The 22,998-nt window shown below is 42.1% G+C and overlaps 1 protein-coding gene across 4 annotated transcripts in view; it reads right to left on the bottom strand.

Annotated features, from left to right (window-relative positions):
• LOC110952008 (rab effector MyRIP-like) overlaps nt 1–21,818 on the bottom strand; it is a 166,155-nt gene extending 144,337 nt beyond the window's left edge. For 3 of the 4 annotated variants that reach the window (XM_051953919.1, XM_022195314.2, XM_051953921.1), the window contains exons 1-2: nt 21,536–21,817; nt 18,074–18,231 (exon numbers count right to left, since the gene is read on the bottom strand). In XM_051953919.1, the coding sequence (XP_051809879.1) occupies nt 18,074–18,183 (110 nt within the window). In that variant the 5' untranslated portion in view covers nt 18,184–18,231; nt 21,536–21,817. Of the gene's footprint in view, nt 1–18,073; nt 18,232–21,535 lie in introns of all 4 variants that reach the window. The other variant, XM_051953920.1, reaches the window with a different exon arrangement.
• Between the last annotated feature and the right edge of the window lie 1,180 nt (nt 21,819–22,998).

Raw genomic sequence — 22,998 nt, 5'->3', positions numbered from 1 at the left:
TGTGGGCTAACCATTAATGGTAGCTGAAAACTAAAATGACCGTGAGCGAGAGGAAGGCTGTGGCTTTCCATAAATGTAATTATTTTCCAAATATTGTGAGAAATGACCGAGTTACAGCGATTTAAAAAACACTGTCCCTCCATGAGCCAGATGATCCAATTTACATTGGTTCCTATGGAGAGAAGGGTGCGACTTTGCTCTAAACTGCTGCCTGCCATTTCCCTTCAGAAAGAGATAGGTCTTCAAACTTGGATTCATTTGAATCCCAGGAAATTGTGTACAATCTGACCAAATTTCATTCCCCTAACATTTATCGTTTGGTCGTGAGGGCGATGCGATCGGGAAATTTTCAGGCGAATTTTTCACCTCTCCTCCACTCTACCAACTGACATGCCGCACTCTAAACAGAGCAGATTTTGAGAATTTTCACTTTTTTGAGGACTCACTGATGAAAAACTGTAAATCTCAGCCTGACATAAAATACATTCCTGTGGAGACAAGAAAAATCACTGCGTTTTGATGGTTAAATGAAGTTTCTAGGTGAACGTATGGCGAAGCAGTGGCGTTTGGAAAAAAGTGGATTTTTGAGCCGATTTTTTTCGCTCCCCATTCATTTCCTATGGGACTTTTTTCGCAGTTTTTTGCGAATAATTCTGCGAAAAAATGACAAATTTCTTAGAAAAGTCATAGCCCGGGATTCCCGATGAAGCCGCACGTTTTGATATATAATTTGTTTTGGTTCTCTCAAAGCCCTAGGACTAGTTAGCGACCGAAAAACGGCGGAAACGTGAATAAAAGATAATAATAATAAACGCTTTTTTCACAGGAGAACAATAGTGGCTCGTGGCTTCGCCACGAGCCACTCTCCTCCCATTGCTTTGCAATGGAGAGGAGAGTGGCTCGTGTCGAAGCCCGAGCCCCTAACTAGACAATTCCCGCTCGCGGAAATCGTGGGAGGGGCTCGGGATGTGTGCATGTCCGGAGAGCGTATTTATTCTAACGGCTGTGTGAAGCTGAGAGGTTTTGGTGATATTTTCTGGTCCGTCACAGACTTTTATTTTAAAATTGTGCTGTGCTTTTATTTTCAAAGGCAGAGACATGAAGATCTCACCTGGTCAAAATTTGGATTGGAGATACTCTAAAGGCTGTGTGAAGCTGAGAGGTTGAACTGGCAAATTGTGCTGTGCTTTTAATTTGAAAGGCAGAGACAGGAAGATCTCACCTGGTCAAAATTTGGATTGGAGTTACTGTAAAGCTGGGGTGTCAAACTCAGTTCCTGGAGGACCACAATCCTCTGTGTTCTAGATGTTTCCTTCTTACAACACACCTGATTTCAAATGATTAGCTATCATTAAGCTTAGCAGAAGCCTGATAACGAGCCTGATCATTTGTATCAGGTGTGTTGGAACTGAGTTTGACACCCCTGTTCTAAAGGCTGTGTGAAGCTGAGATGTTGAACTGGCATTTCCAGTCTGTCGCAGGCTTTATTTAGGAAATTGTGCTGTGCTTGTATTTTGAAAGGCAGAGACAGGAAGATCTCACCTGGTCAAAATTTGGATTGGAGTTATTGTAAAGGCTGTGTGAAGCTGAGAGGTTTAACTGGTGTTTCAGGCCCATAGCTGGCTTTTATTTTGAAATTGTGCTGTGCTTTTATTTTGAAAGGTAAAGAAAGGAAGATCTCACCTGGTCAACATTTGGATTGGAGTTACTCTAAAGCAGGGGTGTCAAACTCAGTTCCTGGAGGTCAACTATCCTCTATGTTCTAGATCTTTCCCTCTTCCAACACACCTGTTTCAAATAATCAGCTCATCATCAAGCTCAGCAGAAGCCTGATAACGAGCCTGATCATTTGAATCAGGTGTGTTGGAACTGAGTTTGACACCCCTGCTCTAAAGGCTGTGTGAAGCTGAGAGGTTGAACTGATTTTCAGGCTGAAATGCAGCTCCTGTGGAGGTATTGGGTGTGAAGGTGGGTGTGGCACACCAATGAGTCTGTGTGTGTGCGTGGGAGCATGCCTGCGCGTGTGTAAGGGCGGTTGCTATGGGCCACCATAGCAACGGTGCCTGCCACAGACAGCAGAAAAGTGCTTCTCAGCAGCAGCGCGCAACGTCTCGTTCTGGCGCTAATTGTGGGCTAACCGTTAATGCTAGCTGAAAACCGAAATGACCGTGAGCGGAGAGGAAGCTGTGGCTAACCAGAAATGTAATTATTTTCCAAATATTGTGAGAAATGACCGAGTTACAGCGATTTAAAAAACACTATCCCTCCATGAGGCAGATGATCCAGTTTACATTGGTTCTTATGGAGAGAACGGTGCAACTTTGGTCTAAACTACTGCCTGCCATTTCACTTCAGAAAGAGCTAGGTCTTCAATCTTGGATTCATTTGAATCCCAGGAAAACTGTTTACAATCTGACCAAATTTCAATCTCCTATCTCTTATCGTTTGGTCATGAGGGCGATGCGATCGAGAAATTTTCAGGCGGATTTTTCACCTCTCCTCCACTCTACCAACTGACATGCCGCACTCTAACCAGAGCAGATTTTGAGAATTTTCACTTTTTGAGGACTCACTGATGAAAAACTATAAATCTCAGCCTGACATAAACTACATTCCTGCGGAGACAAGAAAAATCACTGCGTTTTGATGGTTAAATGACGTTTCTAGGTGAACGTATGGCGAAGGAGTGGCGTTTGGAAAAAAGTGGATTTTTTCAGCCGATTTTTTTCACTCCCCATTCATTTTCCAATGGGAATTTTTTCGCAGTTTTTTGCGAATAATTCTGCGATAAAATGGACGAATTTCTTAGAAAAGTCATAGCACACTATCCCGATGAAGCCGCACGTTTTGATATATAATTTGTTTTGGTTTTCTCAAAGCCCTAGGACGAGTTAGCGACCGAAAATCGGCGGAAACGTGAAGAAAAAATGATATTGGGGTAGTAATGGAATACTAGACAATTCCCGCTGGTGCGGAAATCGTGGAGGGGCTCGGATGGTGCATGTCCGGAGAGGCATATTTCAACGTTTTCCGGTCTGTCGCAGGCTTTATTTTGAAATTGTGCTGTGCTTTTATTTTGAAAGGCAGAGACAGGAAGATCTCACCTGGTCAAAATTTGGATTGGAGTCACTCTAAAGGATGTGTGAAGCTGAGAGATTTAACTGGCGTTTCCAGTCTGTCGCAGGCTTTTACTTTGAAATGTGCTGTGCTGTTATTTTGAAAGGAGGAGACGGGTAGATCTCACCTGGTCAAATTTGGATTGGAGTTATTGTAAAGGCTGTGTGAAGCTGAGAGGTTTAAACTGGTGTTTTCAGGCCCATCACAGGCTTTTATTTGAAATTGTGCTGTGCTTTTATTGTGAAAGGCAGAGACAGGAAGATCTCACCTGGTTGAAAATTTGGGATTGGAGTTACTGTAAAGCAGGGGTGTCAAACTCAGTTCCTGGAGGACCACTATACTCTATGTTTTAGATGTGTCCCTCTTCCAACACTCCTGATTAAATGATCAGCTTATTATTAAGCTCAGCAGAAGCCTGATAACGAGCCTGATCATTTGAATCAGGTGTGTTGGAAGAGGTAAACATGTAAAACATAGAGGATTGGAGTTACTCTAAAGGCTGTGTTAAGCTGAGAGGTTTAACTGGCAAATTGTGCTGTGCTTTCATTTTGAAAAGGCAGAGACAGGAAGATTTCACCTGGTCAAAATTTGGATTGGAGTTACTCAAAAGGCTGTGTGAAGCTGAGAGGTCTAACTGGCCTTTCCAGTCCTTCACAGGCTTTTATTTTGAAATTCTGCTGTTTTTTTATTTGAAAGGCAGAGAAAGGAAGATTTCACCTGGTCAAAATTTGGATTGGAGTTACTCAAAGGCTGTGTTAAGCTGAGAGGTTAAACTGGCGTTTTCGGGTTCATCGCAGGCTTTTATTTTGAAATTGTGCTGTGCTTTTATTTTGAAAGGCAGAGACAGGAAGATCTCACCTGGTCAAAATTTGGATTGGAGTTACTCTAAAGGCTGTGTCAAGCTGAGAGGTTTAACTGGCATTTTTTGGTCTGTTGCAGGCTTTTATTTTTGAAATTTTGCTGTGCTTTTATTTTGAAAGGCAGAGACAGGAAGATCAGACCTGGTTAAAATTTGGATTGGAGTAAAGGCTGTGTGAAGCTGAGAGGTTTAACTGGAGTTTTCAGTCCGTCGCAGGCTTTTATTTTGAAATTGTGCTGTGCTTTTATTTTGATAGGCAAAGACAGGAAGATCTCACCAGGTCAAAATTTGGATTAGAGTTACTCTAAAGCAGGGGTGTCTAACTCAGTTCCTGGAGGTCCACTATCCTCTATGTTCTAGATGTTCCTTCTTACAACACACCTGATTCAAATAATCAGCTCATCATCAAGCTCAGCAGAAGCCTGATAACGAGCCTGATCATTTGAATCAGGTGTGTTGGAACTGAGTTTGACACCCCTGCTCCTAAAGGCTGTGTGAAGCTGAGAGGTTGAACTGATTTTCAGGCTGAAATGCAGCTCCTGTGGAGGTATTGGGTGTGAAGGTGGGTGTGGCACACCAATGAGTCTGTGTGTGTGCGTGGGAGCATGCCTGCGCGTGTGTAAGGGCGGTTGCTATGGGCCCCCATAGCAACGGTGCCTGCCACAGACAGCAGAAAAGTGCTTCTCAGCAGCAGCGCGCAACGTCTCGTTCTGGCGCTAATTGTGGGCTAACCGTGAATGCTAGCTGAAAACCGAAATGACCGTGAGCGAGAGGAAGGCCGTGGCTTTCCATAAATGTAATTATTTTCCAAATATTGTGAGAAATGACCGAGTTACAGCGATTTAAAAACACTGTCCCTCCCTTGAGCCAGAGGATTCAGTTTACATTGGTTCCTATGGAGAGAACGGTGCGACTTTGGTCTAAACTGCTGCCTGCCATTTCACTTCAGAAAGAGCTTGGTCTTCAAACTTGGATTCATTTGAATCCCAGGAAAATTGTTTACAATCTGACAAAATTTCATTCCCCCTAACATTTATGGTTTGGTCGTGAGGGCGATGCGATCGTGAAATTTTCAGGCGGATTTTTCTCCTCTCCTCCACTCTACCAACTGACATGCCGCACTCTAACCAGAGCAGATTTTGAGAATTTTCACTTTTTTGAGGACTCACTGATCAAAAACTGTAAATCTCAGCCTGACATAAAATACATTCCTGCGGAGACAAGAAAAATCCCTGCGTTTTGATGGTTAAATGAAGTTTCTAGGTGAACGTATGGCGAAGGAGTGGCGTTTGGAAAAAGTGGATTTTTTTCAGCCGATTTTTTTCACTCCCCATTCATTTTCAATGGGACTTTTTTGCGCAGTTTTTTGCGAATAATTCTGCGATAAAATGACGATTTTCTTAGAAAAGTCATAGCACACTATTCCCGATGAAGCCGCACGTTTTGATATATAATTTGCTTGGTTTTCTCAAAGCCCTAGGACGAGTTAGCGACCGAAAATTGGCGGAAACGTGAAAAAAGATAATAATAAACGCTTTTTTCACAGGAGACCAATAGTGGCTCGTGGCTTCGCCACGAGCACTCTCCTCCCATTGCTTTGCAATGGAGGAGGAGAGTGGCTCGTGTCGAAGCCCGAGCCCCTAAACTAGACAATTCCCGCTCGCGGAAATCGTGGGAGGGGCTCGGGATGTGTGCATGTCCGGACAGGCGTATTTATTCTAACGGCTGTGTGAAGCTGAGAGGTTTTGGTGACATTTTCCGGTCCGTCACAGACTTTTATTTTAAAATTGTGCTGTGTTTTTATTTTCAAAGGCAGAGACATGAAGATCTCACCTGGTCAAAATTTGGACTGGAGATACTCTAAAGGCTGTGTGAAGCTGAGAGGTTGAACTGGCAAATTGTGCAGTGTTTTTAATTTGAAAGGCAGAGACAGGAAGATCTCACCTGGTCAAAATTTGGATTGGAGTTACTATAAAGGCTGTGAGAAGCTGAGAGGTTTAACTGGCATTTCCAATCTGTCGCTGGCTTTTATTTTGAAATTGTGCTTTGCTTTTATTTTGAAAGGCAAAGACAGGTAGATTTCACCCTGTCAAAATTTGGATTGGAGTTACCCCAAAGCAGGGGTGTCAAACTCAGTTCCTGGAGGTCCACTATCCTCTCTGTTTTAGATGTTTACCTCTTCCAACACACCTGATTCAAATGATGAGCTTATCATGAAGCTCTGCAGAAGCATTATAACAAGCCTGATCATTTGAATCAGGTGATTTGGAAACAGGGAAACATCTAAAACATAGAGGATTGGAGTTACTCTAAAGGCTGAGTGAAGCTGAGAGGTTTAACTGGCGTTTCCAGTCCGTCACAGGCTTTTATTTTAAAATTGTGCTGTGCTTTTATTCGAAAGGCAGGGATTTGAAGATCTCACCTGGTCAAAATTTGACTGGAGTTATTGTAAAGCTGTGTGAAGCTGAGAGGTTTAACTGGTGTTTTCGGGCCCATGCAGGCTTTTATTTTGAAATTGTGCTGTGCTTTTATTTTGAAAGGGAAAGACAGGAAGTCTCACCTGGTCAACATTTTGGATTGGAGTTACTCTAAGCAGGGGTGTCAAACTCTGTTCCTGGAGGTCCACTATCCTCTATGTTTTAGATGTTTACCTCTTCCAACACACCTGATTCAAATGATCAGCGTATCATGAAGCTCAGCAGAAGCATTATAACGAGCCTGATCATTTGAATCAGGTGATTTGGAAGAGGGAAACATCTAAAACATAGAGGATTGCAGTTACTCAAAAAGGCTGTGTGAAGCAGAGAGGTTGAACTGGTGTTTTCAGGCCCATCACAGGCTTTTATTTGAAATTGTGCTGTGCTTTTATTTTGAAAAGGGAAAGACAGGAAGATCTCACCTGGTCAAACTTTGGATGGAGTTACTCTAAAGCAGGTGTGTCAAGTCAGTTCCTGGAGGTCAACTGTCTTCGATGTTCTAGATGTTTCCCTCTTCCAACACACCCTGTTTTCAAATAATCAGCTCATCATCAAGCTCAGCAGAGCCTGATAACGAGCCTGATCATTTGAATCAGGTGTGTTGGAACTGAGTTTGACACCCCTGCTGTAAAGGCTGTGTGAAGCTGAGAGGTTGAGCTGATTTTCAGGTGAATTCAGCTTCTGTGTAGGTATTGGGCGTGAAGGTGGGTGTGGCACACCAAATGAAGTCTGTTGGTGATGTGCGTGAGAGCATGCCTGCGCGTGTGTAAGGGCGGTTGCTATGGGCCACCATAGCAACGGTGCCTGCCACAGACAGCAGAAAAGTGCTTCTCAGCAGCACGCGCAACGTCTCGTTCTGGCGCTAATTGTGGGCTAACCGTGAATTGCTAGCTGAAAACTAAAATGACCGTGAGCGAGAGAAGGCCGTGGCTTCCATAAATGTAATTATTTTTAAATATTGTGAGAAATGACCGAGTTACAGCGATTTAAAAAACACTGTCCCTCCATTGAGGCAGATGATTCAGTTTACATTGGTTCTTATGGAGAGAACGGTGCCACTTTGGTCTAAACTGCTGCCTGCCATTTCACTTCAGAAAGAGCTAGGTCTTCAAACTTGATTCATTTGAATCCCAGGAAAATTGTTTACGATCTGACCAAATTTCATTCCCTAACTTTTATGGTTTGGTCGTGAGGGCGATGCGATTGGGAAATTTTCAGGCGGATTTCTCTCCTCTCCTCCACTCTACCAACTGACATGCCGCACTCTAACCAGAGCAGATTTTGAGAATTTTCACTTTTTTGAGGACTCACTGATCAAAAACTGTAAATCCCAGCCAGACATAAAATACATTCCTGCGGAGACAAGAAAAATCACTGCGTTTTGATGGTTAAATGAAGTTTCTAGGTGAACGTATGGTGAAGCAGTGGCGTTTGGAAAAAAGTGGATTTTTTCAGCCGATTTTTTTCCGTCCCCATTCATTTCCTATGGGACTTTTTTCGCAGTTTTTTGCGAATAATTCTGCGAAAAAATGACGAATGTCTTAGAAAAGTCATAGCCCGGGATTCCCGATGAAGCCGCACGTTTTGATATATAATTTGTTTTGATTTTCTCAAAGCCCTAGGACGAGTTAGCGACCGAAAAATGGCGGAAACGTGAAGAAAATATAATAAACGCAACAGGAGAACAATAGTGGCTCGTGGCTTCGCCACGAGCCACTCTCCTCCCATTGCTTTGCAATGGAGAGGAGAGTGGCTCGTGTCGAAGCCCGAGCCCCTAACTAGACAATTCCCGCTCGCGGAAATCGTGAGAGGGGCTCGGGATGTGTGCATGTCCGGAGCTGGACAGGAGAGGGTTATTTTTGGTCCGTCACAGGCTTTTATTTTGAAATTGTGCTGTGCTTTATTTTGAAAGGCAGAGACAGGAAGACCTCACCTGATCAAAATTTGGATTGGAGTTAAAGGCTGTGTGAAGCTGAGAGGTTTAACTGGCGTTTCCAGTACGTCACAGGCTTTTATTCTGAAATTGTGCTGTGCTTTTATTTTGAAAGGCAGAGACAGGAAGATCTCACCTGGTCAAAATTTGGATTGAAGTTACTGTAAAGGCTGTGTGAAGCTGAGAGGTTTAACTGGTGTTTCCAGTCCGTCGCAGGGTTTTATTTTGAAATTGTGCTGTGCTTTTATTGTGAAAGGCAGAGACAGGAAGATCTCACCTGGTCAAAATTTGGATTGGAGTTACTCAAAAGGGCTGTGTGAAGCTGAGAGGTTTAACTGGCAAATTGTGCTGTAAAGTAATTTTGAAAGGCAGAGACAGGAAGATCTCACCTGGTCAAAATTTGAATTGGAGTTACTCTAAAGCAGGGGTGTCAAACTCAGTTCCTGGAGGTCAACTATCCTGTATGTTTTAGATGTTTCCCTCTTCCAACACACCTGTTTCAAATAATCACCTCATCATCAAGCTCAGCAGAAGCCTGATAACGAGCCTGATCATTTGAATCAGGTGTGTTGGAACTGAGTTTGACACCCCTGCAACAATGGCTGTGTGAAGCTGAGAGGTTGAACTTTATTTCAGGCTGAAATGCAGCTCCTGTGGAGGTATTGGGTGTGAAGGTGGGTGTGGCACACCAATGAGTCTGTGTGTGTGCGTGAGACTCTGCCTGAGTCCTGCTCGCGCGTGTGTAAGGGCCGTTGCTATGGGCCTGCATAGCAACGGTGCCTGCCACAGACAGCAGAAAAGTGCTTCTCAGCAGCAGCGTGCAACGTCTCGTTCTGGCGCTAATTGTGGGCTAACCATTAATGGTAGCTGAAAACTAAAATGACCGTGAGCGAGAGGAAGGCTGTGGCTTTCCATAAATGTAATTATTTTCCAAATATTGTGAGAAATGACCGAGTTACAGCGATTTAAAAAACACTGTCCCTCCATGAGCCAGATGATCCAATTTACATTGGTTCCTATGGAGAGAAGGGTGCGACTTTGCTCTAAACTGCTGCCTGCCATTTCCCTTCAGAAAGAGATAGGTCTTCAAACTTGGATTCATTTGAATCCCAGGAAATTTGTGTACAATCTGACCAAATTTCATTCCCCTAACATTTATCGTTTGGTCGTGAGGGCGATGCGATCGGGAAATTTTCAGGCGAATTTTTCACCTCTCCTCCACTCTACCAACTGACATGCCGCACTCTAAACAGAGCAGATTTTGAGAATTTTCACTTTTTTGAGGACTCACTGATGAAAAACTGTAAATCTCAGCCTGACATAAAATACATTCCTGTGGAGACAAGAAAAATCACTGCGTTTTGATGGTTAAATGAAGTTTCTAGGTGAACGTATGGCGAAGCAGTGGCGTTTGGAAAAAAGTGGATTTTTTGAGCCGATTTTTTTCGCTCCCCATTCATTTCCTATGGGACTTTTTTCGCAGTTTTTTGCGAATAATTCTGCGAAAAAATGACAAATTTCTTAGAAAAGTCATAGCCCGGGATTCCCGATGAAGCCGCACGTTTTGATATATAATTTGTTTTGGTTCTCTCAAAGCCCTAGGACTAGTTAGCGACCGAAAAACGGCGGAAACGTGAATAAAAGATAATAATATAATAAACGCTTTTTTCACAGGAGAACAATAGTGGCTCGTGGCTTCGCCACGAGCCACTCTCCTCCCATTGCTTTGCAATGGAGAGGAGAGTGGCTCGTGTCGAAGCCCGAGCCCCTAATAATAATAGACGCTTTTTTCACAGGAGAACAATAGTGGCTCGTGGCTTCGCCACGAGCCACTCTCCTCCCATTGCTTTGCAATGGAGAGGAGAGTGGCTCGTGTCGAAGCCCGAGCCCCTAATAAACGCAGCAGGAGAACAATAGTGGCTCGTGGCTTCGCCACGAGCCACTCTCCTCCCATTGCTTTGCAATGGAGAGGAGAGTGGCTCGTGTCGAAGCCCGAGCCCCTAATAATAAACGCAGCAGGAGAACAATAGTGGCTCGTGGCTTCGCCACGAGCCACTCTCCTCCCATTGCTTTGCAATGGAGAGGAGAGTGGCTCGTGCCGAAGCCCGAGCCCCTAACTAGACAATTCCCGCTGGTGCGGAAATCGTGGGAGGGGCTCGGGATGTGTGCATGTCCGGAGCTGGGCAAGAGAGGGTTATTTTTTAGTCCGTCACAGGCTTTTATTTTGAAATTGTGCTGTGCTTTTATTTTGAAAGGCAGAGACAGGAAGATCTCACCTGTTCAACATTTGGATTGGAGTTACTGTAAAGGCTGTGTGAAGCTGAGAGGTTTAACTGGCAAATTGTGCTGTGAAGTAATTTTGAAAGGCAGAGACCTGAAGACTCACCTGGTCAAAATTTGGATTGGAGTTACTCTAAAGGCTGTGTGAAGCTGAGATGTTTAACTGGCATTTCCAGTCTGTCGCAGGCTTTTATTTAGCAATTGTGCTGTGCTTTTATTTTGAAAGGCAGAGACAGGAAGATCTCACCTGGTCAAAATTTGGATTGGAGTTATTGTAAAGGCTGCAGGCCGATCTCACGAGGATTCGTGAAACTGTCACGTAAGTTTTAGTTTCGGTTCGTGCGCACCAAACACGATTTCGTCATGTTTTTCGTGCCGCTCACCACGAAATGCGCACCAATGTATTTAAACGGCGGACTTTTCGTGCCACCCAGAACGTATTTCAACGAATGTGTGTATTATATTTAATGTAAAACCATGGCGAATCCAACGCTATATTTGCATGACATCGTCCCTAACCATAACCTAACCATAACCATAACCCGGTGGTACACTTACCTTTTTTTTTTTTTTTTTTTTTTTTTTTTTTTTTCCCCAATTTGCATAGGAATTTCAAGAATGTCCGGCGGCCGCGGCCGCAAACAGCGATCACACAGCAGTATACGCCGATGGACAGCTTAGATCGTCATGAATCCGCTGGTATAAAACCACTTTCAGCTGTGATTACCACAGCGGGTTTCGTTGTGAGGCAACACGAAAAACATTTCGTGGTGAGCGGGCACGAAAAACATGACGAAATCGTGTTGGTGCGCACGAAAAGAAACAAAAAATTTACGTAACAGTTTCACGAATCCCCGTGAGACCGTGTTGAAAAGGCTGTGTGAAGCTGAGAGGTTAACTGGCATTTTTGGTCTGTTGCAGGCTTTTATTTTGAAATTATGCTGTGCTTTTATTTTGAAAGGCAGAGAAAGGAAGATCAGACCTGGTTAAACTTTGGATTGGAGTAAAGGCTGTGTGAAGCTGCAGAGGTTTAACTGGAGTTTCAGTCCGTCGCAGGCTTTTATTTGAAATTGTGCTGTGCTTTATTTTGAAAGGCAAAGACAGGAAGATCTCACCAGGTCAAAATTTGGATTGGAGTTACTCTAAAGCAGGGGTTTCAAACTGAGTTCCTGGAGGTCCACTATCCTCTATGTTCTAGATGTTTCCCTCTTCCAACACAACCTGATTCAAATGATCAGCTCATCATTAAGCTCACCATAAGCCTGATAACGAGCCTGATCATTTGAATCAGGTGTGTTGGAAACTGAGTTTGACACCCCTGCTCTAAAGGCTGTGTGAAGCTGAGAGGTTAAACTGATTTTCAGGCTGAAATGCAGCTCCTGTGGAGGTATGGTGTGAAGGTGGGTGTGGCACTCCAATGAGTCTGTGTGTGGCGTGCGACCATGCCTGCGCGTGTGTAAGGGCGGTTGCTATGGGCCCCATAGCAACGGTGCCTGCCACAGACAGCAGAAAAGTGCTTCTCAGCAGCAGCACACAATGTCCCGTTCTGGCGCTAATTGTGGGCTAACCGTGAATGCTCGCCTGGAAAACCGAAATGACCGTGAGCGAGAGGAAGGCCCGTGGGCTAACCAGAAATGTAATTATTTTCCAAAATATTGTGAGAAATGACAGAGTTACAGCGATTTAAAAAAACACTGTCCTTCCATGAGGCAGATGATTCAGTTTACATTGGTTCTTATGGAAGAGAACGGTGCGACTTTGGTCTAAACTGCTGCCTGCCATTTGACTTCAGAAAGAGCTAGGTCTTCAAACTTGGATTCATTTGAATCCCAGGAAAATTGTCTACAATCTGACCAAATTTTCATTCCCCTACCATTTATGGTTTGGTCGGGAGGGCGATGCGATCGTGAAATTTTCAGGCGGATTTTTCACCTCTCCTCCCACTCTACCAACTGACATGCCGCACTCTAACCAGAGCAGATTTGAGAATTTTCACTTTTTTGAGGACTCACTGATCAAAAACTGTAAATCTCAGCCATACATAAACTACATTCCTGCGGAGACAAGAAAAATCACTGCATTTTGATGGTTAAATGAAGTTTCTAGGTGAACGTATGGCGAAGGAGTGGCGTTTGGAAAAAAGTGGATTTTTTGAGCCGATTTTTTTCACTCCCCATTCATTTTCTATGGGACTTTTTGCGCAGTTTTTTGCGTATAATTCTGCGAAAAAATGACGAATGTCTTAGAAAAGACATAGCCCGGGATTCCCGATGAAGCCGCACGTTTTGATATATAATTTGTTTTGGTTTTCTCAAAGCCCTAGGACTAGTTAGCGACCGAAAAACGGCGGAAACGTGAAGAAAAGATAAAAGATAAACGCAGCAGGAGAACAATAGTGGCTCGTGGCTTCGCCACGAGCCACTCTCCTCCCATTGCTTTGCAATGGAGAGGAGAGTGGCTCGTGTCGAAGCCCGAGCCCCTAATAAAAGAGAATAATAATAAAACGCCACAGGGAGAACAATAGTGCTCGTGGCTTCGCCACGAAGCCACCTCTCCTCCCATTGCTTTTTGCAATGGAGAGGAGAGGTGGCTCGTGTCGAAGCCCGAGCCCCTAATAAATGTTACAACTTAAACTATCCACCATATCTGAAACAGTACTTGTCTCGTTTTTCGTGTTCACACCAAGTAAGACATACCTCTCAGCTCTTCTTCTCTGTTCCTCATGTTAAGAAGGCTATTGGTAAAAGGCCTTCAAGTTCAAAGCTCCTGCTGATTGGAACAATCTTCCTGCTCACATTAGATCTCTCCCTAATCTAAGTCTATTCAAACGTGCTTTGTCTTCTTATCTTAGGGTTGAATGCTTTTGTGGTTGAGGGATCTTTTTATTTCATCACCTCCTCATGTTATTTTCCTACCTTGTCCATTTCTGAGTCACTGCAGATAAAGACTGTATTTTGGTAGTTTGGTTGAATACCCTTTGTATTTGTGTTTGTGTGTGAATGTGCTTGTGTGTTGTATTGTATTGTGTTGTAATATTGCTGTACTGTTGCCTAACTGGACCCCCTCGAAAACGAGGTGACACACCTCAAGGGGTTATTCCAAATAAAGAATTTGAGACATTTTATCTCTAAGAAACCCATTTATTACCTGAAGCAGTGGCTTTAGAGTAAACTTCTGTGGACTGTGTTTGATTTATGGAAAAAGCAGGCCTAAGGGGAAACAGTAGGGGTGAAAAGGGAACATTATTGTTGAAATAGATGCTACCATGAAACTTCCCCAACTGATTACTAATCCCGAAAAAATAATTTTAATGTATTATGTTTTTATAAATTGCGTGTTAAATATGCAAATGAGGTATTATCAAACTCTATACACTACCGTTCAAAAGTTTGAAGGAAAATAACTTAACACAGTTACACCAAAAAGATTGGATGTGGAAATACTGAAGAATCAGAAAATAAAAAGCACATTAAAGTCACATTTGGGATTCTGAAATCGACAAACTAATTTACAACCTGCACCACTTGGATGTCGTCCTTTCGGAAAGCCACATATCAGGAACAGGAAATTCCAACAGCACTAATATGCAGTAGACACCTGCAGCCCTTAAACTATAAAAATTTAACAGTATTCCTCAGATGCCTGTCTGACAGAGAGATGGCACATCCATTACTGAAGCTCAATGGACGATATAAATAACCCTGATGCTCCAGTGAGACGCTCGCAGCAAGATGGTGCAGCAACACGCAGAATTATACACGGAACAGCGTCTCATGATACTACCAACCTCCCAAGCTCAGAATCCAACACTGGACACTCAAACTGGAGCAGTGATGATGTTTCTTATTTGAACAGTACATCAGACTGTGTGCTGTGCTGTCCTCACACACAAGCGTCTACATCAGCTTTCTAGCTTCAGGCATAAAAACAGAACAAGAAAAGAGAAGCTCAAGCTGTGTCAGCCGCAGTAATCCCCACAGAAAGTCTGTTTCGTGGTGATAAGATGATGTCGACTGATGTGTGCTTGTATGAAACGCTGCTTTGTTAACAGTCCTCGTGTCTGAAGGTTTGAACGGGAACCTGCTTTGGTTTCTTAAAAAAAGATGACTCATTGTTCTTCAGACATGATGTGGCTGCATTTAAACAGCAGGAGGCAGCTTGAGAACATCTTTTACCCTCAGTGTGTACAACCTACACTGACATCCAACGGGAACAATTTATAAGAGTCAAGGAGAACAGCTTGTTTGACTTGCTGAATGTAAGTTTGGTGGATATAGTGCTGAGACTAGTTTTTATTGATAGTTAACAGCCAAAGATACCTTCAGCCTGACATCTACAGCACCTTAAAGTCTCAGAAATGATTAAGTGACCGAAGTGCTGACCAGAGCATTGGCAAGATTAAAAAGAATGAATCAGTATAAATAAACAACAAAAATGACAACAATATTCACAACGAAAAAAACACTCAGAGAGCACAGTACTCCGCCAAGGCTGCTCATTCTTTGTGTGATTTCCAACGCTAAAGTCCCGATAAGTCCACAGAATTAGGATTACAATCATGTTATCGTCAGCATGCAGCTGACGTAGTGTTCACTTGTTGTCATAGTTACAATGACACTGTGCCGCTATCTTGCAATAATACAGAAATCTTTTTTAAAAATTGTGGATCCAGACTATCAGCTGTGTCACTCCCAAAGCTCTTATCACTTGGTCCTTGTGTCATTTCTGACCTTCCCTGAAAATTTCATCTAAATCCGTCGGTCCATTTTGGAGTAATGTTGCTGACAAAACCAACACAGATCATCACATAACTCCGCAGCGTTCCTTGGTGAAGTAATAAAATAAGAACAAATGACTAAAACATACATGTGGCCAGATTCTTTTTTATTATTTTTATAATTTAATAACTTAGTAAAACTTTTACCGTCATTACTCTGCCAAGAAATGCAGCGGAGCTATGTGACGATCAGTGTTGGTTTGTCTGTTTGTCTGTCTGCGTGATATGGAGAGGATTCAGTCAGGACTCAGAATGCATCCACATTCACTAGGGGGCAGTGGATGGGTGACAAAATCCAACATATCCACATATTTTGAGGTCACACGGTGAACTTGATAATTTACACATCGAGCTGTTATGGAGTTACAGTTCTACAACTTCATTTAGCAGACACTTTTATCCAAAGCGACAGACATCTGAGAGTAGATACAACACTAGTCTAGTCAGGAGAAAACAACCTGGATAAGAGCCATAAAACAAGTTCAAGTGTGATCATAAGACCATGGTATCTACAGGCAGTGCAGACGTAATAATCGATAGATGCAGCCCTAGACTCAGATTAAAATATACCCACAGCACTGTCGTGGTGTTTGACTTTGTAACTTAAGCCAATATTTTGATAAATGTTGATCGAGTCAGTTCAGTTAGTAAAGTTAAACGCCTCAAGATAAACAGTTGGTGCCTTACATCAACAGATCAAGAGGGTTCAAACTGTGGAAAACAAGGTAAAAATAATGACTGAAACAGGACCTGTCTGTTAGTTCATCCAGCTGCTGTTACATATTAAATGATTGGAATAAATAATTGCACTCAGTTCAGAATACTGTGATCAGGTGACTGTCTAGCAGTGGTGCCTGGTCTACTCATAGTGATGTTTCGATTATTTTAGACATGTCAGTATAAAGTGCTACAACACATCTCTTCATGTTAGATTCCTGTTACAGTTGTGGGTCTGTGTTTATGCCCAAAACTGTACTGATCTTCTTCCTGTACAGCATATCTGAAGCAACACACAAAAAGATAATTTTGGTGTGTTTATTACTAGCAAATCATGTGATGTGTGACTTCCACACCCAGCCTCTGACTTGATGAATATTTGTCTTGCTCTTACGTTAATGACTGAGCAGAAATTCTGCCTTTCGTAAGATGTTTAGATCTTTTATGGGGTTTGGTAAAATAAGGGGAGAGATCTGTGGTGGCCTTTAAACCTGAATATGTGCTAATATCATTGGTTGCAGATGCACTGTGTGTTGTGCTAAAGTGAAGCGTTATAGCGTGTCCTTATGTGCACCTCATTTATTGCCTGTATGTGTATTTGTGAAACTATTCTGCAAATGTAGAAATAATTTGTTTCAAATCATGTAGAATATTACAAAAAATTACATGTTTACTAAAGACTGTGCACAGCCACTACAGTAACAGGAATGATCCTATTACAAGTTATATAAACTGCTTTTTGAGCAGACGGGACTGGATTTTAGGCAGGAACAACATTTTCTGTTAAGCTGCAAACAGTGACTTCAGGGTTGAACTCACACTGTCAAAGAGACAAAAACAACGTCCAAACCAGTGAAGAAAAATGTCCATATGAAGGCCTCAAGCTTTATTCTGTACATGTGTTCTGTTTTGGGTGGCTTTCTTAATTTCAGAAAGTGTTTATCTTAAACAGTGCAAAGCAATAAACTTGTAAGATGTAAATGATTTGTGAATAACGTATGAGGAATAACGCGAGAGTCACAGAGGAATGACATAACCGTGTTATTCTTAACCTCTGAGCAACAAGCAAAGACTAATCATTTCCCACTATTGTGCAGCTCTCAGACTCTGATCTGCACCACAGACTCAGTTAAAATCCAGCTAATTACCACATTACTGGGCCTTGAGGAAGCTGTCTGAGTGCAACAGGAAAGGCCTTCACATCCTCTCCAGTGTTTTCAGGACAAACCTCAGAGCAGAGAGGCAGGAGGGGAAATCTCCACCTAGGTCTAAACAAATGTCTCGAATGCAAACTAGCAAAACGGGCATACGCCTCCTGTAAGTCCACATGGCTTTTAAATATGACGCTTTCATTTTAGTCTACTTTCATTGTTTTAACTTCCATTCACACTACTGTTCAAAAGTTTGGGGTCACTTGGAAATGTCCTTATATTTGAAAGAAAAGCAGTTTCTTTGCAATGACACAGCATTAAATGAATCAGAAATCCAGTCTAGACATTGTTAATGTGGTAAATGACTATTTTAGATGGAAATGGCCGATTTTAATGGAATATCTGGGGTAATAATGGGTGCAGAAGCCCATCACTCCTGTGTTCTAATGCTACATTGTGTTAGCTAATTGTGCTAAAAGGCTACTTGATGAGAAAAGTGCAATTGTGTTAGCACATGAAAAAAAGTGCGAGTTTTAGTGGAAAACATGAAATTGTCTGGGTGACTCCAAAGTTTTAAACTGTAGTGTAGGTTTTAGTCTAATGAGGATGAGTAAGAATAAGGGAATGAGTCTTTGTGAAGCGATGAATAGGTAATGAATAATAAGAAAACAATGAAAAAAAGATTTATTGCAGTTCAGGGACTTCCTCAAATCAGTCTGAGGCGCCACCTGCTCCTCTTTCACCACTGAGGTCTGGACTCACCTGAGTCTCTCCTCCTCCTTCTTGCGGAGTCTCATGTCTCTCTGCACCACCTGCAGCACATGCTCCGCCTCGCTGTCGGTTAGTCCCGACAGATCCAGCTTCCGACCCATCACTGACACTCAGTCCCTCGGAGGATCCAATCAGCTTGGTGTTTTCATCTAAACCACAGAAAAACACAAGACAGCAGTGAAAAAGATCCTGGAGCAGCTTGATATACATCCAGTATGTTATACTGTATTTTTATTATAGCACTGTACTTTAGAAAAAATTTGAAATACTTGTATTTTGATTTTATAGTCCTTTATGTTACATTCCACTAAATTTCTGAAAAGTTATGCTCTGCTGAGGTTGTCAAACAGCTTATCCTATTACTTAAATTTTAAAAACACAATCAACACTCCCATGCAAAAGTTTGGGGTCACTTAGAAATGTTCTTATTTTTGAAAGAAAAATCATTTTTTCAATGAAAATAACATTAATTTAATCAGAAATACAGTCTAGACATTGTTAATGTGGTAAATAACTATTCTAACTGGAATTGGCTGATTTTTAATGGAATATCTACGTAGGGGTACAGAGGAACATTTCCACCAACTATAACTCCTCTGTTCTATTGTTACATTGTGTTAGCTAATGGTGTTGAAAGGTTAATTGATGATTAGAAAACCCTTGTGCAATTATGTTAGGACATGAATAAAAGTGTGAGTTTTCATGGAAAACATGACATTGCCTGGGTGACCCCAGACTTTTGAACAGTAGTGCATATATACTGCCTGGCCAAAAAAAATCACCACCTGGATATAATTAAGCAAATAGGTAAGAGCCTTACATTGAATAATTACTGCAGTTATGAATACATTTCATCTGTAGCAATTTATTTAAGCCTAGCTGATGCAGTGAGTAGCTCCTAATTTCTTAAACAACTGTGTTGGAAGACATTTCCTGTGGTCATGGAAAGAATGTAAATTTGTTTCAGAAGGGTCAAATTATTGGCCTGCATCAAGTCATGAAAACTACTAAGGAACTTGCTGAAACTACTAAAATCAGGTTGAGAACAATCCAACACATTATTAAAACTGAAGGATAATGGTGAACCATCATTTCTGAGGAACAAATGTGGTTGGTCATGTGGTCTGATAGGTCCAGATTTACCCTGTTCCAAAGTGATGGGTGCATCACAGTAGGAAGAGAGGCAGATGAAGTGATGCACTCATCATAGCTAGTGTCTACAAGCCGGTGGGGGTTAGGGTTATGATCTAGGGTTGGTCAGGTTCAGCAATGTTTTGTTCCCAAAGAATGAGGTCAGCTGACTACCTGAATATACTGAATGACCAGGTCTTTACATCAGTGGAGTGTTTGTTCCCTGATGACATGGACATGTTCCAAGATGACGATTCCAGGATTCATGGGGCTCACATTGTGAATGAGTGGATCAGGGAGCATGAGACGTCATTTTCACACATGGATTTGCCTCCACAGAGTCCAGACCTCAGCCCCACTGAGAAACTTTGGGATGTGCTGGAGAAGACTTTGTGCAGCAGTATTAAATTAATTAATTAAATTAATGCAACTCTGGACAGAAACAAATGCTATGACATTGCAGAAGCTTTTTTAAAATGATGCCACCACAAATTTGTGATGGACTCGGAGCTAAAAGTGGTCTAACGAAATATTAGAGTGTGCAACTTTTTTATTGGCGGGGCAGTGTATTTTTCTAGTTAGCTTTTCAATCTTTTTGACTCTTTGCAGCTCAGATGACAGAAAGTTGTCAGCAGTTCCAAAGAGAACATCTAAAGTAACAAATCTGTTATTTCACCTACAGAAACAAAGGCAAAAATGTTTGAAAATGAATGTGCACTTGTGCTGTGTGACGTTTAGTTGACGACCAACAGAATTCACTGCCCCACCCCCCCTCCAAGAAGCAGACAAAAACATCAGCAAAAGAATAACACACCAGGAAACAGGGAAGAGAAGAGGGAGGGCAGGAAAGAGCGGGTTAAGCTGAGACGGAGGAGAAGTCCGTCTGTTCAGCCAGTTGCAGAAACGGTCCCCACAACTTCAAAAATTTATCGAAGGAGCCCCGCAAAGATAGCCTAATCTTCTCCAACTTTAAACAGTAAAGAACATCCCTGAGCCAGTGGATATGGGAGGGAGGCGACGGCGATTTCCACTTAAGTAAAATGACCCTCCTGGCCAAAATAGTCAGGAAAGCCAAACAATCACTATGTGAGAGGGATAAACATGTAGGGCCAGAAGGTACCCCAAACAAGGCACACATAGCATCCGGATCAATCCTCCTGCCAACAACCCGAGACATAACAGCAAACACCTCAGTCCAGAGTGCCTAGAACAAACTGAGGAGGTGTGAACCCGCCGCAGGATCTGTGACCAGAGCTCATCAGAGAAAGTCCCCCCCCCCCCGATATCCTCCTCCCAAAGAGACCTCCTTTCTCCCTTGTATGCACAAGTGACTGGACCCTACACTCAAAAATGACTCATATAAGAATCAATGTGTTTTTACGACATTTTTTGTCATTTTGATTAAGAATAATCATTTGTATTGTTGTTTACATCATAGTTTTGTCCACACAAGAATGATTTCACGTTTGAAATATGTCTATTTTTCGCTTTATAACAGATTTTGACATTTTGATAATTGAAAAAGAATTATGTTACACAGGAACAGCAATACAAGAATGTCAACATTCATTCTGCTGACATTTTTTCTCTTAAAACTTAAAATTTTAAATGGAATGATGGTAAGAATGGCACGTTTTTACCATCAAAAGCATGTTTTTGTGGAATAACTGGAAAATTAAATGATTAAAACTTTTCATTACAAAGACACAGCAACAAAACAACCTCACTGGGACATTTTTGACCCACTTATGCATCTAAGGGTTAAGACATGAGTGTCATAACATATTATAAATTAGCTAAATATTGTCTCCTGAATGAATGTCCTGTCTGGTTTCTGCAGCCTTTAACTGTAATATCTGCATTAAAACTGGCAGCTCACACAAACAGTCTCCTTTTAACACTATGCAGAACAGGACTGTGTGCACAAGCAGCATTTTGACGTCCTCCAAGCCACTTACACAAGTAAATGAGGGGAATTAACACCGAGCAGGATTTGGGCTTTTCTGCATTAGCATTCCTGAGGAGGAAATCTCTCTTTCACTCAGACATGAAGCTTTTGTTTGACTAAATACAACATGACTGCAGATCAAACTGTCCTGCTGAAGCTCTAATGTAAAAACTACTGCAATCATGTCTATTTTAATAACAGGAGACAGAACAAACATACATCATATTAAATCAAATTCATGTCAGAAAATTTCCTTCAAGTGACACACAAACATACACACTTTTTCTAGGACTTTCTCGGGTTTCCTGTTAGCTTGCAAACAACAAATACCTATACAAAGGGGATATTTTTATATATGTATCATAAAACCTCACCGGTGTCAGTGTGCTGGCCTTCTGGTTGAAATAAAGGCCTCCGGTGCGCCTTCACAGCCGCCCAAAAGCGAAAAAAACTCCGTTTGCTCCTGAAAAATCCGTGAGCCGACGAAAAACACGTGCTAGGTGCGTTTAGTAATCGTTTTCTCCGAATCAAAAGTAGAAGGAAAGCTGTGAAAAGTGTGTGTGCTGAGAGCTGGTCTGATGAGTGCAGCCAGTCCTGGTTCCTGAGAGAGAGTCAGAGCAGAGGCTGGTCAGAGTCCAGCAGCCAGGGAGGCATGGAGGAGCTGGAAGTGGGTCTGGAGAGGAGGGTGATGGCTGTGAGGGGTTTGTGTTTTGTTTTGAGACATTCCTTACTACTAATTTGTTCGAAAATATGTCTTGAAAGCACAAGAAATAATCATGATTCCTGCTGCCATAATCACAGTGCCAACTTCAGGATGTGTATGTTTGCAGAATCAGCAAGCAAAAGGGTGAAACGCAGCAGCTTCTAAATGGTCAAAGAAAGAAGTTTAGTAGGTGTGAATGATGAGAAGCTGCAAGAGATGGATAGGTGAGGACAGGTGAGACTCTCTGAGGACCTCTGCTGGACAGATGGAGGACTACAGTTTGTCAGATGGACAGGAGGATGTGAAACCTGCTGTTAGATAGCTAGATAGATAGCTAGATAGATAGATAGATAGATAAATAGCCAGTCAAAAAATGGACACACCTTCTCATTTAATGTTTTTTCTTTATTTTCATGACTATTTACGTTGCAGATTCTCACTGAAGGCATCAAAACTATGAATAATCATGTATGGAATTATGTAGTAAACAAAAAACTGTGAAATAAATCAAAACATATTTTGTATTTGAGATTCTTCAAAATAGCCTACATTTACTTTGATTACTGCTTTGCACTCTCTTGGCATCCTCTCAGTGAGCTTCATGGGGTAGCTCTGCTTCTCCACACTGCTGTTTACATGTGACGAGGGGGGTTGCTTAAACTGCAATGTTTAGGTGAGCGGTCCATGTCAAACATCCACATGAATGTCAGGACTCAAGGTTTCCCAGCAGAACGTTGCATTGTAACAAGATGATTGATGTTATTCACTTCACCTGTCAGTGGTCGTAATGTTGTGTATCAGCTGATGCTCACTTTTTTAACAGTGAAAAGAATGTAAAAAACATCTACATTTGACAAGACTGAGAGTTTTAGTACTATGCAGCTGCATTGGATTTTTCATCAAGGTATTAAAGGTGGTAAAATGTTCTGTTTAGAGTACTCAAGACTGTATTAAAAGTTCCGGATAAGTGGTGTCTTATTACAATGCAGTCTTATCACATCCCAGAGAGTTTCACTGCCACTTACGCTACCGTTCAAACGTTTTGAGTCACTCAGACAATGTCATGTTTTCCATAGTGCGAATTACGGGGGGGTTTGGGTGGGTTTGACCCCCCCAATTACAACTTCGACCCCC

The sequence above is a fragment of the Acanthochromis polyacanthus genome, chromosome 9, assembly GCF_021347895.1.
Source record: "Acanthochromis polyacanthus isolate Apoly-LR-REF ecotype Palm Island chromosome 9, KAUST_Apoly_ChrSc, whole genome shotgun sequence".
Lineage (NCBI taxonomy): Eukaryota > Metazoa > Chordata > Actinopteri > Pomacentridae > Acanthochromis > Acanthochromis polyacanthus.
This window is presented reverse-complemented; position numbering and strand designations above follow the sequence as displayed.